Source organism: Hippocampus guttulatus, chromosome 23 (assembly GCF_054856545.1).
Source record: "Hippocampus guttulatus isolate MCC_2025c chromosome 23, RoL_Hgut_1.0, whole genome shotgun sequence".
In the NCBI taxonomy this organism is placed as follows: Eukaryota; Metazoa; Chordata; class Actinopteri; order Syngnathiformes; family Syngnathidae; genus Hippocampus; species Hippocampus guttulatus.
In genome coordinates this window covers 3,804,348-3,816,450 of record NC_141283.1, presented here as the reverse complement: position 1 = coordinate 3,816,450, position 12,103 = coordinate 3,804,348, and the positions used below count along the sequence as shown (strand labels likewise).

The 12,103-nt window shown below is 42.7% G+C and overlaps 2 protein-coding genes across 3 annotated transcripts; one reads left to right on the top strand and one right to left on the bottom strand.

Annotated features, from left to right (window-relative positions):
* Positions 1-627: 627 nt before the first annotated feature.
* Positions 628-3,826, bottom strand: LOC147185772 (protein LEG1 homolog). Its single transcript, XM_086104121.1, has 8 exons — positions 3,528-3,826; positions 2,928-3,014; positions 2,756-2,829; positions 2,114-2,218; positions 1,876-1,994; positions 1,473-1,614; positions 1,263-1,359; positions 628-812 (listed from the first exon to the last, which is right to left on the bottom strand). The coding sequence occupies exons 1-8, from the start codon at positions 3,817-3,819 to the stop codon at positions 661-663; spliced, it is 1,068 nt and encodes a 355-aa protein (XP_085960247.1). The 5' UTR covers positions 3,820-3,826; the 3' UTR covers positions 628-660.
* Positions 762-10,889, top strand: LOC147185771 (syntaxin-7-like). 2 transcript variants are annotated; one of them, XM_086104120.1, is made up of 10 exons: positions 762-3,038; positions 5,809-5,905; positions 6,049-6,118; positions 6,196-6,286; positions 6,347-6,484; positions 6,760-6,806; positions 7,166-7,256; positions 7,358-7,430; positions 8,436-8,518; positions 9,572-10,889. In XM_086104120.1, the coding sequence occupies exons 2-10, from the start codon at positions 5,818-5,820 to the stop codon at positions 9,665-9,667; spliced, it is 777 nt and encodes a 258-aa protein (XP_085960246.1). In that variant the 5' UTR covers positions 762-3,038; positions 5,809-5,817; the 3' UTR covers positions 9,668-10,889. The 2 variants fall into 2 exon arrangements, with proteins under 2 accessions (XP_085960246.1, XP_085960245.1); XM_086104119.1 differs by lacking the exon at positions 762-3,038 and adding an exon at positions 5,370-5,439.
* The last annotated feature ends 1,214 nt before the right edge of the window (positions 10,890-12,103 follow it).

Genomic DNA, 12,103 nt, shown 5'->3' with positions numbered 1-12,103 from the left:
TTGAAAATCATTTAAAAGGTTAGATCAATACTATATACCCTATATCCTGCACTATAAGGCGCACCTGAAAGCATTCATTTTTCTCAAAATCCGACAGTGCGGTTTATAATTCCATGCGCCTTATATATGCCTCAATATTCTGATTTCTTGAACGCCGTATTTTAAATGTTCTGTAAATCGCTTTGTTCCGGCTGCAGTGGTTGTGAAAGCGCTATATAAATAAAGCTGTATTGTATTATATTCCCTTTAGCGTAGCGCCATCTAGTGGATGCATAACACAACTTTGGCCACTATTGTAACTTCTACTCGATGTGCCTTATAATGGGGTGTACTCTATATATGAACAGTTTTAAAAGAGGCCATTCACTGAACTCACTATTCTCCGAAGCGTCTTATTGTGTGCAAAATAATTTTTTTTTTCAGTTTTATGTGACAATTTGGAAGATACCTTTTAATCAATATTTAAACAAACTCCACGTTGTTAATAATGACAACACACACTTGACTTATGACATTTTTTATTGTCTGCCAAAAGAATGCACGATTTCCATCCTGGTGATGGATTTTGTGTTGTTCCCTGCAAAGTAAAAAAAGAACAAAAATGAGACAATGATATTGAGTTTGGGTGTTTAGTTGGATGATGATGTATCCGTCCCCCCATCAGCAGCTGGTGGCCATGCCGGTGATGATGGACAGGAAGGTGCTGGTGGCAAAGCTGGGATTGAGCAGGAGCTGCTCCAGCATTTCTCTGCCCTTCTCTCGGGTGGTCACCGAGCACATGGCGCTGCGCCACATGCGCACCAGAGTGCCGCCTGCAACAGCAACAGCACAGTTGCGGATTAGCCAAAAGGCTAAAAGTACTCAGACACTGTACTTTAGTAGAAGTACATATCCCTGTTTGAAAAATATACTTCAGATACACTTTTATCTCAAACCATCTTTGCCCATTGCGTCACCGTTTGTATGCTTAATGCAGTACAATACTGCCACATGGATGCTATTGATTAGCCCTCTCTCTAGTGTTTCCCATTATGTGTTAGCACTGGGCTACTGAACTTTAAGGCAAAGTTATGCATTTAAAAAAAATAACTAACATGTATTTCTCTTTGTTTTATGTTTAGTTTGACAGTAAACCCCAACTGGGTGAGGCATTACGGAGTTGGAAAGGCCCTTTTCAAAATATGTATTTATTTACTCTCAGCCACACTGAAGGGCAGTAACCACCACTGAAAATATTTGCGACTCATTTGATAACTCCGTACCCAGCATTGTGTTCATGCTCTTCATCCAGGAGAAGATGGACAGTGTGTGGTTCTCTTCCTGAGTCATGTCAGCAATATTGGGCGCTTGGTCACCATCCTTTTCGAAAAAACAAAAAAACCCCAAAACAAAACAAAAAAAAAAGGTTATTGTTTTACATCGCATGACAAATGGTAGAAAAGAGAGTAACCCAACCAAAGCCCCACCCTAACCTGCAACACGCGTCCTGGCAAAGGGGTGAGGAACATGATGGACTTCTCTAAGGAGGACTGGAAATTGGCGGCAGACACGTATTCGGCCGAGTTCATCCAGCTGGAGGCAAAGTTCACCTCTGAGGCGGAGTAGTGACTCTGCCTGCATGCCAGGAAAAGAAATACAAAATTGAAGTCGGCATGTCGTTACAGTGTGTGCTCCATTATTTGCTGATGCGCAAATGGTGCCAAATGCTTTATTTAAATGGGAAACGTGCTTTGGGGCCATTTTGTGGCATTTGTAGGCAATTATAAGCCTTTTGACAGGGCGTCAAAACACTTGCGTTTTTTCACAATTCATGCATCCCACAAATACAAAAATCGAGCCAGTTGTTGTAGGCTCTCATTGGACATTGGGATTTACTTGGCGCTGCAGGCTGCGGCGGCATGAAGCGAAGCCATGTGGGCGTCCCAGTAGAGGCCGAGGATGGAGTCTTTCTTCTCGTTCTCGGGCAGGATGGACTCCGTGGAGGCCTTGAGGCCCTTTGGATATGCAGAGAGACCACCAAGTGAGATATACAGAGAACTATAGACGTGGGCTACCAACGGAGCCTTGTGGAACACCTCAAGTGTGAGCTGGAAATCACGCATGCGCTACATACCAGGAAGAAGGCGTCCCATTTAGCCATCACATCGGCGTAGCTTGTTGAGCAGTCAGCGTAGGTGGTGCAGTAGCCTTCCGTACCTTCAGGTACCTGCATCTGGACCTGACCGAGATAGAAAAACATGAGAGAGGGTTGTTTGTAAATAGATTGTATTTGTTTGAAGATCATTGCTGAAAACGTGGTTAGACTGAGAGCTCAGCTGTGGCGCTAGAATGTTTAACTTTTTTTCATCGTTTCAGACCCCAAAAAAGCACTTGGGGTTCCTTCACAAGTCCACCTACTCCATGGTATAGAAACTTGAGTGCCTTCGTATTATACGCATCAGCAGATATATCTGGCACAAGTATGACATGTAGTTAGCTAGCTAGCTATGCCTATGCTCTTAAAAAAACAACAACTTCCATTTCGTTAGTATGCTGGTATGGACGCTTTATATTGTCTCATTGTTGCTGAGATGAAGGCTGAAAAGCAATATAAGAATTTGATAGTATTGTTTTCCAATGTAGATAGAAAACAAAAGAAAAATTCAAAATCTACTGAATGTACAGTAACATAAGTATTTTTGGGATGGAGTAATAATCACAGTTAGCATCATTGCTAATACACGGGAGTCTACTTTCTGTGGAGCCCATCGTGTACCTGGACTCCTTGTCCGAAGAATCCCTGCTGGGCGGCGGAAAGGAAGGGCAGAACGGACAAAAAGTGGTTCACACCTTGAGGACCAAGAACACAATTTATTATATATATATACAGTATATATTTTTTATTTGTTCTTTTGTTTTTGTAATAGTGCAGCCCAGTCCATACTTACAGCCCCACCAGCTCTGGGGAGAAATGCACATGGTATCTCCGGTCTGATGCCCACAGGTTGTGGTGCCGGTTGGGTCGGCAAGACGGCCTGGCAGGAGACGCAGCATGTCATGTAAGTGGAATCCAGATATTTAGCTTTACTTTTCCAAATTGGCTCTGTCATCACGGCCCGATGTCCTGCCTGTTTTCCATCACACCTGAAACCATCCTGACCATTTGAGCACCGAGCTTGGAGACCTCTGGTCTAGACCTTGGGTTGTCTAGCTGTAGGAAATGATTCAAGACAAGGCTTAGCCAGTATTGTATCAATCAATGGAAGGTTTTAACATTTAACTACACTGGTTTCTACTCTCCGAACCGAATCTCCAAGATGGCTCCAGAGGTGGGAGAACTTGATGCATAATTGTAAATCAGTTGTCAGCCAAGATGTAGGACAAGTTTTAGTCGCCGCAATAAACGGTATCAAAATGACTGGACATGACTGGGAACAACCTGAACGGGATCATGGTGTTCTAGATAAATGATAAGTCACCAGGATCTGGCAGATACAACATCGTTTTTTTTTGGGGACTACAAAGGAGGATCATTTTTGTCATCCCACCTGAAGTCAGCATCCACCCGAACTGCAGTGGCAAGCCCCACAGGGGATTCTCCGTAGCACCGGTGCCCATGGAGCCCATGAATGGATCGGTGGCGGCGATCATCAGCCGGTAGAAGCTCATGCGGTGCAGGAAGCTCCACGGGTTGGGGGTCAGGATGTCGTTCTGCACAGGCAGGTCGCTCACCTGGGCCGCCGTCTGGGCCCACATGATGGGCGCGCCGTTGTCCAGGATGACTGCCGAGTAGGCGACGGATGCCGCCAGGAGGAGGCAGGAGGCCGTGAGAAGTCGCATGGCTGAAGCAGGTGGAAGGAAGGAAGGAAGGACTCGAGAGCTGAAGACACTGGACTGCCAGTGATGCAAGCTTTTGTACTCGGCTCGCTGTCGTTATCGCAGATATCGATACATGTGACTTGGGTCAGTGGACCTGACGGTGAGATAAGGGTTATTTGGACAAAACAATCGAGTATAAGGCTGAACCGGTCAGATAAATTCTTTCATATTCCTGTGGCTTCATCACGTTTGTTCTTTTTTATCCACTGCCAACAAGCTTATGCTAGCATTGGCAAGGCTAGAATTAGAAATCCAATAGCCTAATGGTGATTAGACAGACATAATGTAGGCCGTTTTGGATTTCCATTTGAATTGCTATTTTAAAAAAAAAGTCGAATTAAACCACAATTACGATCAGGGTCGCTGTTTTACATCAGTTGGGAAGTTTGGATATTATAGTTTAGTCAATTTAGCAAGCCTTTAATGTGAACTAAGTATCATAACAAATATACAGCGGTGCTCTCAGATACGAGTGACGAGTATTTAAAACAACCACATGACTTTTACATGGGCTTTTACATCGCTAACTTAATGATAATGCTAAATAGCATTGGTGTATATTCTCGCTGGATAATCTGTTGCGATTTCAAAAACTCGCCAAACTTCATCTGTAAAGTCCAACGTCCTATAGCTTGTATGATGGCCTCTGCGTTCCAGGAGTTTAAGATAGCACTGTGTTTACTAAAACAAAGTATTGTGAAAGGCTGCATGTCTATTAACATGTGATGACATGTGCATCCAAAAAGAACACTTATAGACACCTTTTGGGTTGAATTTATAGGTCAGTCAAAGTCTGACAGTCAAACAAAGCGTGATTACATGAACTTGTTTGGAGAATGACAGTTGTCGTTTCAGCACCGAAACTCCTTCAGCATGTGTTCAAACTTTTTGTTTGAATTCATCTCCATTTAAACTACCTAAATTTTTTAGCTTTGTTCAAACTTTTTTTTCCCTGAATATTCAAATGATAAATGCTACAGGACTACTTAATGGATACATTTCAACGATATTAAGACGAGCCAAATACTCATTTATAACTAAAACTATTTTCACTTTTAACTTGTGTCAAATGCTTGAATGTCAATTCGTGCTTATTATGAAACCATCATTTTCGAATGTGTTAGTTCATTTGTTTGTTTTCCATGGATGGCTTTTGGATTTGTTTCCTCATCCAGTGCTTAGAAACTGATTGTTTTAGTATTTTGTGCATGGATTATTTAAAATTTCATGGGTGGAACGTCATGACACCCCTGTAAGCTTTTGTTAAATTGTTAATTATTATAATTTTATGTTTGAACATTACAGCATTTTTTTCATCGTCTGATTCGAAACAGTGCGGTCACGTGACGACACCAGGAAGTATCCAGCTACCTAAACTTATTACAACAGCATAATATTTACCATTTTTTGTCGATGTATTCATCTTTTATTTCGTGCGTTTAAAATACATAAAATGAAACGTTTATTTTAAGCCTTTTTTTGGAATGACTCGTGATTTAACACGGGGCTATTACGTCACGTGTCAAGGCGGGTGGACACCAGGAAGTAACTTGCGCGACTTTCCGCTCCACTGCTGCTGAGGTAAAATAAATCAAACCTCTGACGACTCTTTCGCACATTATCCTAACTAAACACGCCGTTCAATGCAACACTGAATTAGAGATTCGGCTCAAAATCGTTGGGGAGGGTGGTAGACGCTTTATGTATGCCTTAAAATAAGTTGACGTGAGCGTTAATCATTTTCGCTTTTGGCATACACTGGCGTAGAAGCGCGTCGACACAACTAAGTCATCTATGGAACGCCGTTTTGTTGTTAAACCCCTTTGCGGCTTTTGCTAAGGCACTAAGAGTCCACAATCTCGTTCAGAGAACTGAAACTGAAGGCCAAGTTTGAATGAACAAATTCAAGAAATACTAAAACGTGTCTTTTTCGACTGTCTCTCCTTCCAGTTTTCCATCATGGCCTCCTACCAAGCTGGCTTTCCAGAGGAGCCCAATGCTTTGGTTCAGAACATTAGCTCCAACATCCAGCGGCTCACCCTGCTGAGTAAGACATACACACACTGCACTATGCTACTTTTTCCTAGTCAAGCACATATTGAGTTGAATTCCATCGTCTGACAGTAAACGTGTGTTAAACCCACATCAAATTGGATTCCTGATAATTTTGTGAACTCTACAAATGTGCAGCCTCCGAGCTACAGAGGGTGCTGACTCTGCTTGGAACAGATCAGTACAGCGACCAGCTGCAACAGATGCTGTGAGTTTATTCAAAGCTCATCTTTGGCGTGGTCAAGCGTTTGGGATGAAAACCATAACTGTGTCTTTGGTCGCCAGGCAGCAGAATCAGCAACAAGGTAACCAGCTTGCCAAGGAGACCGACCGGCTCATCAAGGTGTTCAGCGCACTTCCTGTGGGCGCAGACCAGGTACTGGCTGTCTTATTTTCAGAGAATAAATACTTGGGCTGACAAAGTTTTGTCTTTCAGCGGCAAAGAAAGATCCAAAAAGAGCGATTGCTCAACGACTTCTCGGCGGCATTGAACACCTTCCAGAAGACGCAGCGGGAGGCGGCCGACAAAGAACGAGAGTTTGTGGCCCGCGTCAGAGCCAGCTCCAGAGTGTCGGTGAGTAGCTTTGTAACAACACCAATGTGGTTGGAATTTAGAAAATGCCCCCCCCCCCAAAAAAAAAGAAAAGAAAATACACAGATGTGCCTCTTTTCTGGTGAGGAAAATCGCCGGCTATAGCAGTTTTCCACCTGTGGCATCCGTCACTGGTACTGTCCTGTGGTGGGGTTACCAAAAAAAAAAAAGAAATAAAAAAAAACTTAAAGGAAAAGCAAAATACTTTCAGAAGTGCTCATGTTTTTTTAAATTGTGATGTTCACCTTTTCCCATAGGGAGGCCAGCCTGAGGCGCATTATGGAAGTGTCACCCCTTTCCCAAGGTAGTACTTTTGTTTGTTACCTCCACCTAAATTTTATGTTTTCTATCTTTTAGTCAACCTGACTACTTAGTTGCATTTGCAGTAAGGAGGGGAAAAAAAGACCGTTTTCAAAACTTAATAAGAAACAGGTCAGTTCTACTTTGAAATGTTATTGTTTGACATTTGACAAAGTTGTATTCAATTCAATCTGGCCAACATGTTTTTTTGTTGTTGTATTTTATTCTTGTATTTTTTTTTAATTCACTGGGTAATACTTGAATGTTAATCAAAATGGAGGCGTACTATATCGGGATGTTTGAGTCTATGAAGTGCACTGTATCCAGAGGTGGTCTGGACTTGAGCAGAATTTGTCGCCACAGTGACATGCAGGTGCAGGATCAGGATGAGGCCGTCAGCGAGGATGATCTCCGGTTGATTCAGGAGAGAGAGACGGCCATCAGGCAGCTGGAGGTATGCAGGCCATCAAAAAAAAAAGAATAGAAAAAGAAACCGTTTAAATGGTATCGTTCTCAACAATACACATTAAACTTGGTCAATTTCTTCTTTTCCAGTCGGACATCACAGACGTCAACGACATCTTCAAGGACCTTGGGATGATGGTGCACGATCAAGGCGACATGATAGGTAAGCTTTCTCGCTTAAGCATGCTGGTCACAATTGAAAATGTGCAATGGTTAAATACATTGACAAAAAATGAAATTTATTGTTTTATATTGTACACTGAAATATTAATTGTTCTTGGGAGCATGAGGAGGGGAACTGGTTGTTTGACCTACATCCATCCATCTATCCATCCATTTTCTGATCCGCTTCATCCTCACAAGGGGCATGCTGTAGTCTATCCCAGCCGAGCTCGGGCAGTCGGCGGGGTACACCCTGAACTGGTTGTCAGCTAATCACAGGGCACACATAGACAAACAACCATTCGCGCTCACAATCACACCTAGGGACAATTTAGAGTGTTCCATTAACCTGCTAAGCATGTGTTTGGAATGTGGGAGGAAACCATAATACCCGGAGAAAACCCACAGAGGCATGGGGAGAACATACAAACTCCACACAAGAAGGCCAGAGTCAAACCCTGCACCTCTGCACTGTGAGGCGGACGTGCTAACCAGTGGACCCACCGTTTAGCTACACCCTTGAAAACTGCTGATCAATTTTTCTTATGGATTTTTAGTAACCGTCTTTCCTTAATCTTTGGTGTGACTAATTTTGTATATAAAATGATTACATTATCAACATCTGACTGACTTTCAAATACATGCCAAAGGGTATTGCTGTAACCCCTGCTAGGCTATTTTAGCCAATCAGAAACCGAAAGAAAATCCATCCAGCTATTTTTTTTCCGTTGGGGTTTGTTTGTGCCAACTAACTTTAGGTGAAAGGCCAGTTACACTCTGGGCCGCTCAGCAGCCAATTGCAGGGCACAAATAAACAACCACACACTCCCATTCACTCCTGTACGGCAAGTCAGAGTCTTTTAATGCGCTTCACAGGCATGTTTTTTATGCGGGAGGGAGTTGGAGCACCTAGAGAACATCTACGATCTGCATCCCCTCCAGATGAATACATGAAATAGATCCTATTTAAAATTGTCGGCTCCTCCTTTTCGTCATTGCTCCGCAGATACTATAGAGGCCAATGTGGAGAGTGCAGATGTGAACGTCCAGAGTGCCACGCAGCAACTGGCGCGTGCTGCCGACTATCAGGTAAAAGAGATAAGTCAAGTCAAGTCAACAGTATTTATAGAGCACTTTCAAACAGCCATCGCTGCATACAAAGTGCTGTACATGGAGCAATTTAACATGCACAATAAACAGTAAGACAAATCGGTAATAAAGGCGGTAGAAAGCACCAAACAGTAAAACCAAGAACAAATCTAAGTCATGCTGAGTCGAATGCCAAAGAATACAAGTGAGTTTTGAGGAGGGTTTTGAAGATGGGCAGTGAGGAGGCTTGCCGAATGTTTAGTGGGAGGTCATTCCAGAGAGAGGGACCAGCAACAGAAAAGGCTCGATCCCCTCTGAGCCTCAGTTTAGTTCTTGGTACTTCTAATAAAGTCTGGTCCACAGACCTGAGGCGCCGGGCAGGTGTGTAGGGGCGGATGAGCTCAGAGAGGTAAGGTGGCGCGAGATTATTCAGAGATTTGAAAACAAATAAGAGGATCTTGAAAATAACTCTAAAATGAATGGGGAGCCAGTGAAGGGATGCCAGAGTAGGAGTTATGTGCTCCCTCTTACGAGTACCAGTCAAGAGGCGAGCAGCAGCATTCTGGACCAGCTGAAGGCGCTTAATGGAGGACTGGCTGACTCCAAAGTAAAGGGCATTGCAGTAATCGAGCCGGGATGTGACAAAGGCATGAATTACCATCTCAAAGTGTTCATGTGAGAGGAGAGGTTTTATTTTGGCCAGCTGTCTAAGGTGAAAGAAGCTGGATTTAACAACGGCACCAATTTGCCGATCACTGTCCAGTTTAAGGCCCAAGTTTGAGACTGTTGACTTAAGATAAGGAGACAGGGGGCCCAAGTCTACAGGATGGAATGTACAAGGGCCACTGGGACCAAACAATATCACCTCTGTTAAGATAAGCAATGGGCCATAAGGAGAGAGGTGTTCCAAGAAAAAAAGGCATTGCCCAATTTTGACCTGTGGGGAAATCGAAACACAGCTAATGACCCTGTTACCTCCCCATCGAGAAAAAGCGATGCATGAGAGAAAGTTCACTCACGACCTTATTGTGATATCGTTATTCGTCTTTCAAGCGGCGCTCTCGGAAGAAGATCTGCATCCTGATTTTAGTATTGGCCATCGTCGCCATCGTTGTGGGACTCATCATCTGGGGCGTCGCTAAGCAGTGAGGGCCTTCTCCTTTGCAACCCTCGGGGGTCCTCACGTCGTCTCCTGCTGCCAAGAAATGTTAAAAGCTCGACGGCCACTTCATTGGGTACGCACACGCCAACTTGTGAGAGTCAATACGATAAGACCTGTAGCAAACGTTTCTGTACCAAGTGCTGACCTGGAATGGCACCCCGGGTGCAGCACAGACCTCCGCCAAGGCGAAACGAATATCAACATGGCAATGGTGTTTCCACTGCAATCCTGTAGGTGGCGGTAATGAACAATGCCAAACACAGCAAGCTTCTTCTGATATGATTATTTATGATTCTTAGGATTATTAGTTTACAGCTCCCGAAAACCCCAAATTCCCCATCTGAAGGAATGAGATTACCATAAATGATTACCATAAACACATTTTTAAAAAATGCTGAAATTAGGTAGACTTGGCCTACTGCCAATTGTTTTTTTTTCTTTCAATTAGTATAATGTTTTCAATATGCAAGTTTTACTTTTTGAATTGAGCTACTGACATCATTGACCTTTTATAGGACATTCTAATCATCTAGGGTTAATGGCATGATTGGGGGTTCTGTAACCCCCACAAAAATAATTGTAATGACAACCAAAATATGAGTAACAGCTCTGTAGGATGCAATTTAGAACCGCAATAATGCACGTATTTTTAAACGATTACCTCACTGACGATGTCAAATCAAAACAGCATTGTTACACGTGTTAAAACAAATTCTTTGATGAAGCGCTGTGATTCGATCTCACTTGAGATTTTACAGGTGTGCCTAATGTTGTGGCCAACTGTTTTACACGTTGCACAATCCTCACAGTTGGTGCAATTATACCACGATTTGGCCAAACTTGGCTGATTCCAAAGCACTGTTCTAATATAAGCCTGTTAAAAAAAAACAAAAAAACATAGTTTGTGCTTTTAAGTTAAAAAGCCTTATTTTCAAAATGTTTTTGCATATTGTATATTGTTGAGTTAGACACTTTACCTGAAATGAAGTTGATTTTTCTTGATATGAAGGAAGCTAAAAGCAGATAGTTAATATATATAAATTTGACTTGACTTTGACACTGCACTCGTCAAAGTATGATGAGAAAACAAAACAAACAGAATAGATCAAAATGTGTTTTTTGTTTGGGCTTTTTATTTTGCTGCCTTTTGTAACTGAGCATTGTGCTGCCTCCCATACGCTCACTTTAATAAATATACCTTATCATAGAGATGCGAGTGATTTTTCGAGTGGCGTGCAAATGAAAGTTTCATGAAAGCGCTGCTACGGGGACAGGAAGATGTTTGAAAGAACACCAAATAGAGAACATGCTCAGGTAATTATTATTATTTTTTTGTGATTGTTGTGAATAGTGCATGTACAAGTGTATTATGTATTGCATTTGCTTCACATGCACACAAAGCATTGCTGAACTGTTTTGCACAATGTCAATTTGTCAACGGTGTCTTGATTTCAGAGACTATCGAAATACACAACCGTTGGCTGATAGCAGCTGAGTGGATGGCCTAGGGTCGTTTACTTTCCTATAGAACACTTCTCATCAAATATTCGAACAATACAATAAGATTGAAAACCATACAGAGAACTACAGATGAGGGCTACTAACGAAGCCTTGTGGAACACCGTTGTGGCTCGGCATGAGTTTACCAGGCAATGGTCGGTAATTTGGATGATGTAGTAACTAGAGTATGTTAAATGCACATAAATAAGTCATGCCATGTTACTTAAACTGCAGTGATTTTGATTATGACGGAATATATGTAGGCTAGGTATTTTGGGTCAAATTGAAACAACCACTTAGTGTTCAAAACCAAGACCGTGGGTCAAGCCGTGGCGCTGGAAATGGGCTGCCCTCTTGGGGGATGAGATCCTGGCTCCCGTGAATGCGGCGTGAGTCATTGTGGACTTGGCCAGCGGCGAGGTGGAAATGACAGATTGCTGACACGCACGAGGAAAATGTTACCTTGGCAGGGGAGAGAGCTACGGAAGAGGCTTTGGACGCGTAGGTGTGAATACATCATCTGGACCGCTAGGATGTCCGACAGGTGATTCTATTGGAATGTAGCAAGTTGCTGCATAGAGCCCAGCGTGTTTTTCTGACTACGCGAGGCTTAACGAATTAAATTAATTAAAGGTGCTGTAAATAAGCCGCGACTTGCAAAATACTTGAGTCATAAAGGCGTTTTCTTCTACATTGGAGAAACCAAGCAGGTGAATGGCGCAACATCAGTGAGCAGCTTCTTCAGTTTGTTGGCTATGAAAGAAGGGACATTCCATTTGCAGACATCTATATTCAAATTCTAGATAGGGAGGCGGAGCCTATCAATCGGCCAGCTGATTTTATCGGCTGATATTAGCTCTTTTAAAGTTGCCTAAAATTGACCAGTTTTTTTCCCCCTATTTTCTTTTCCTTTTTTTTTTTTT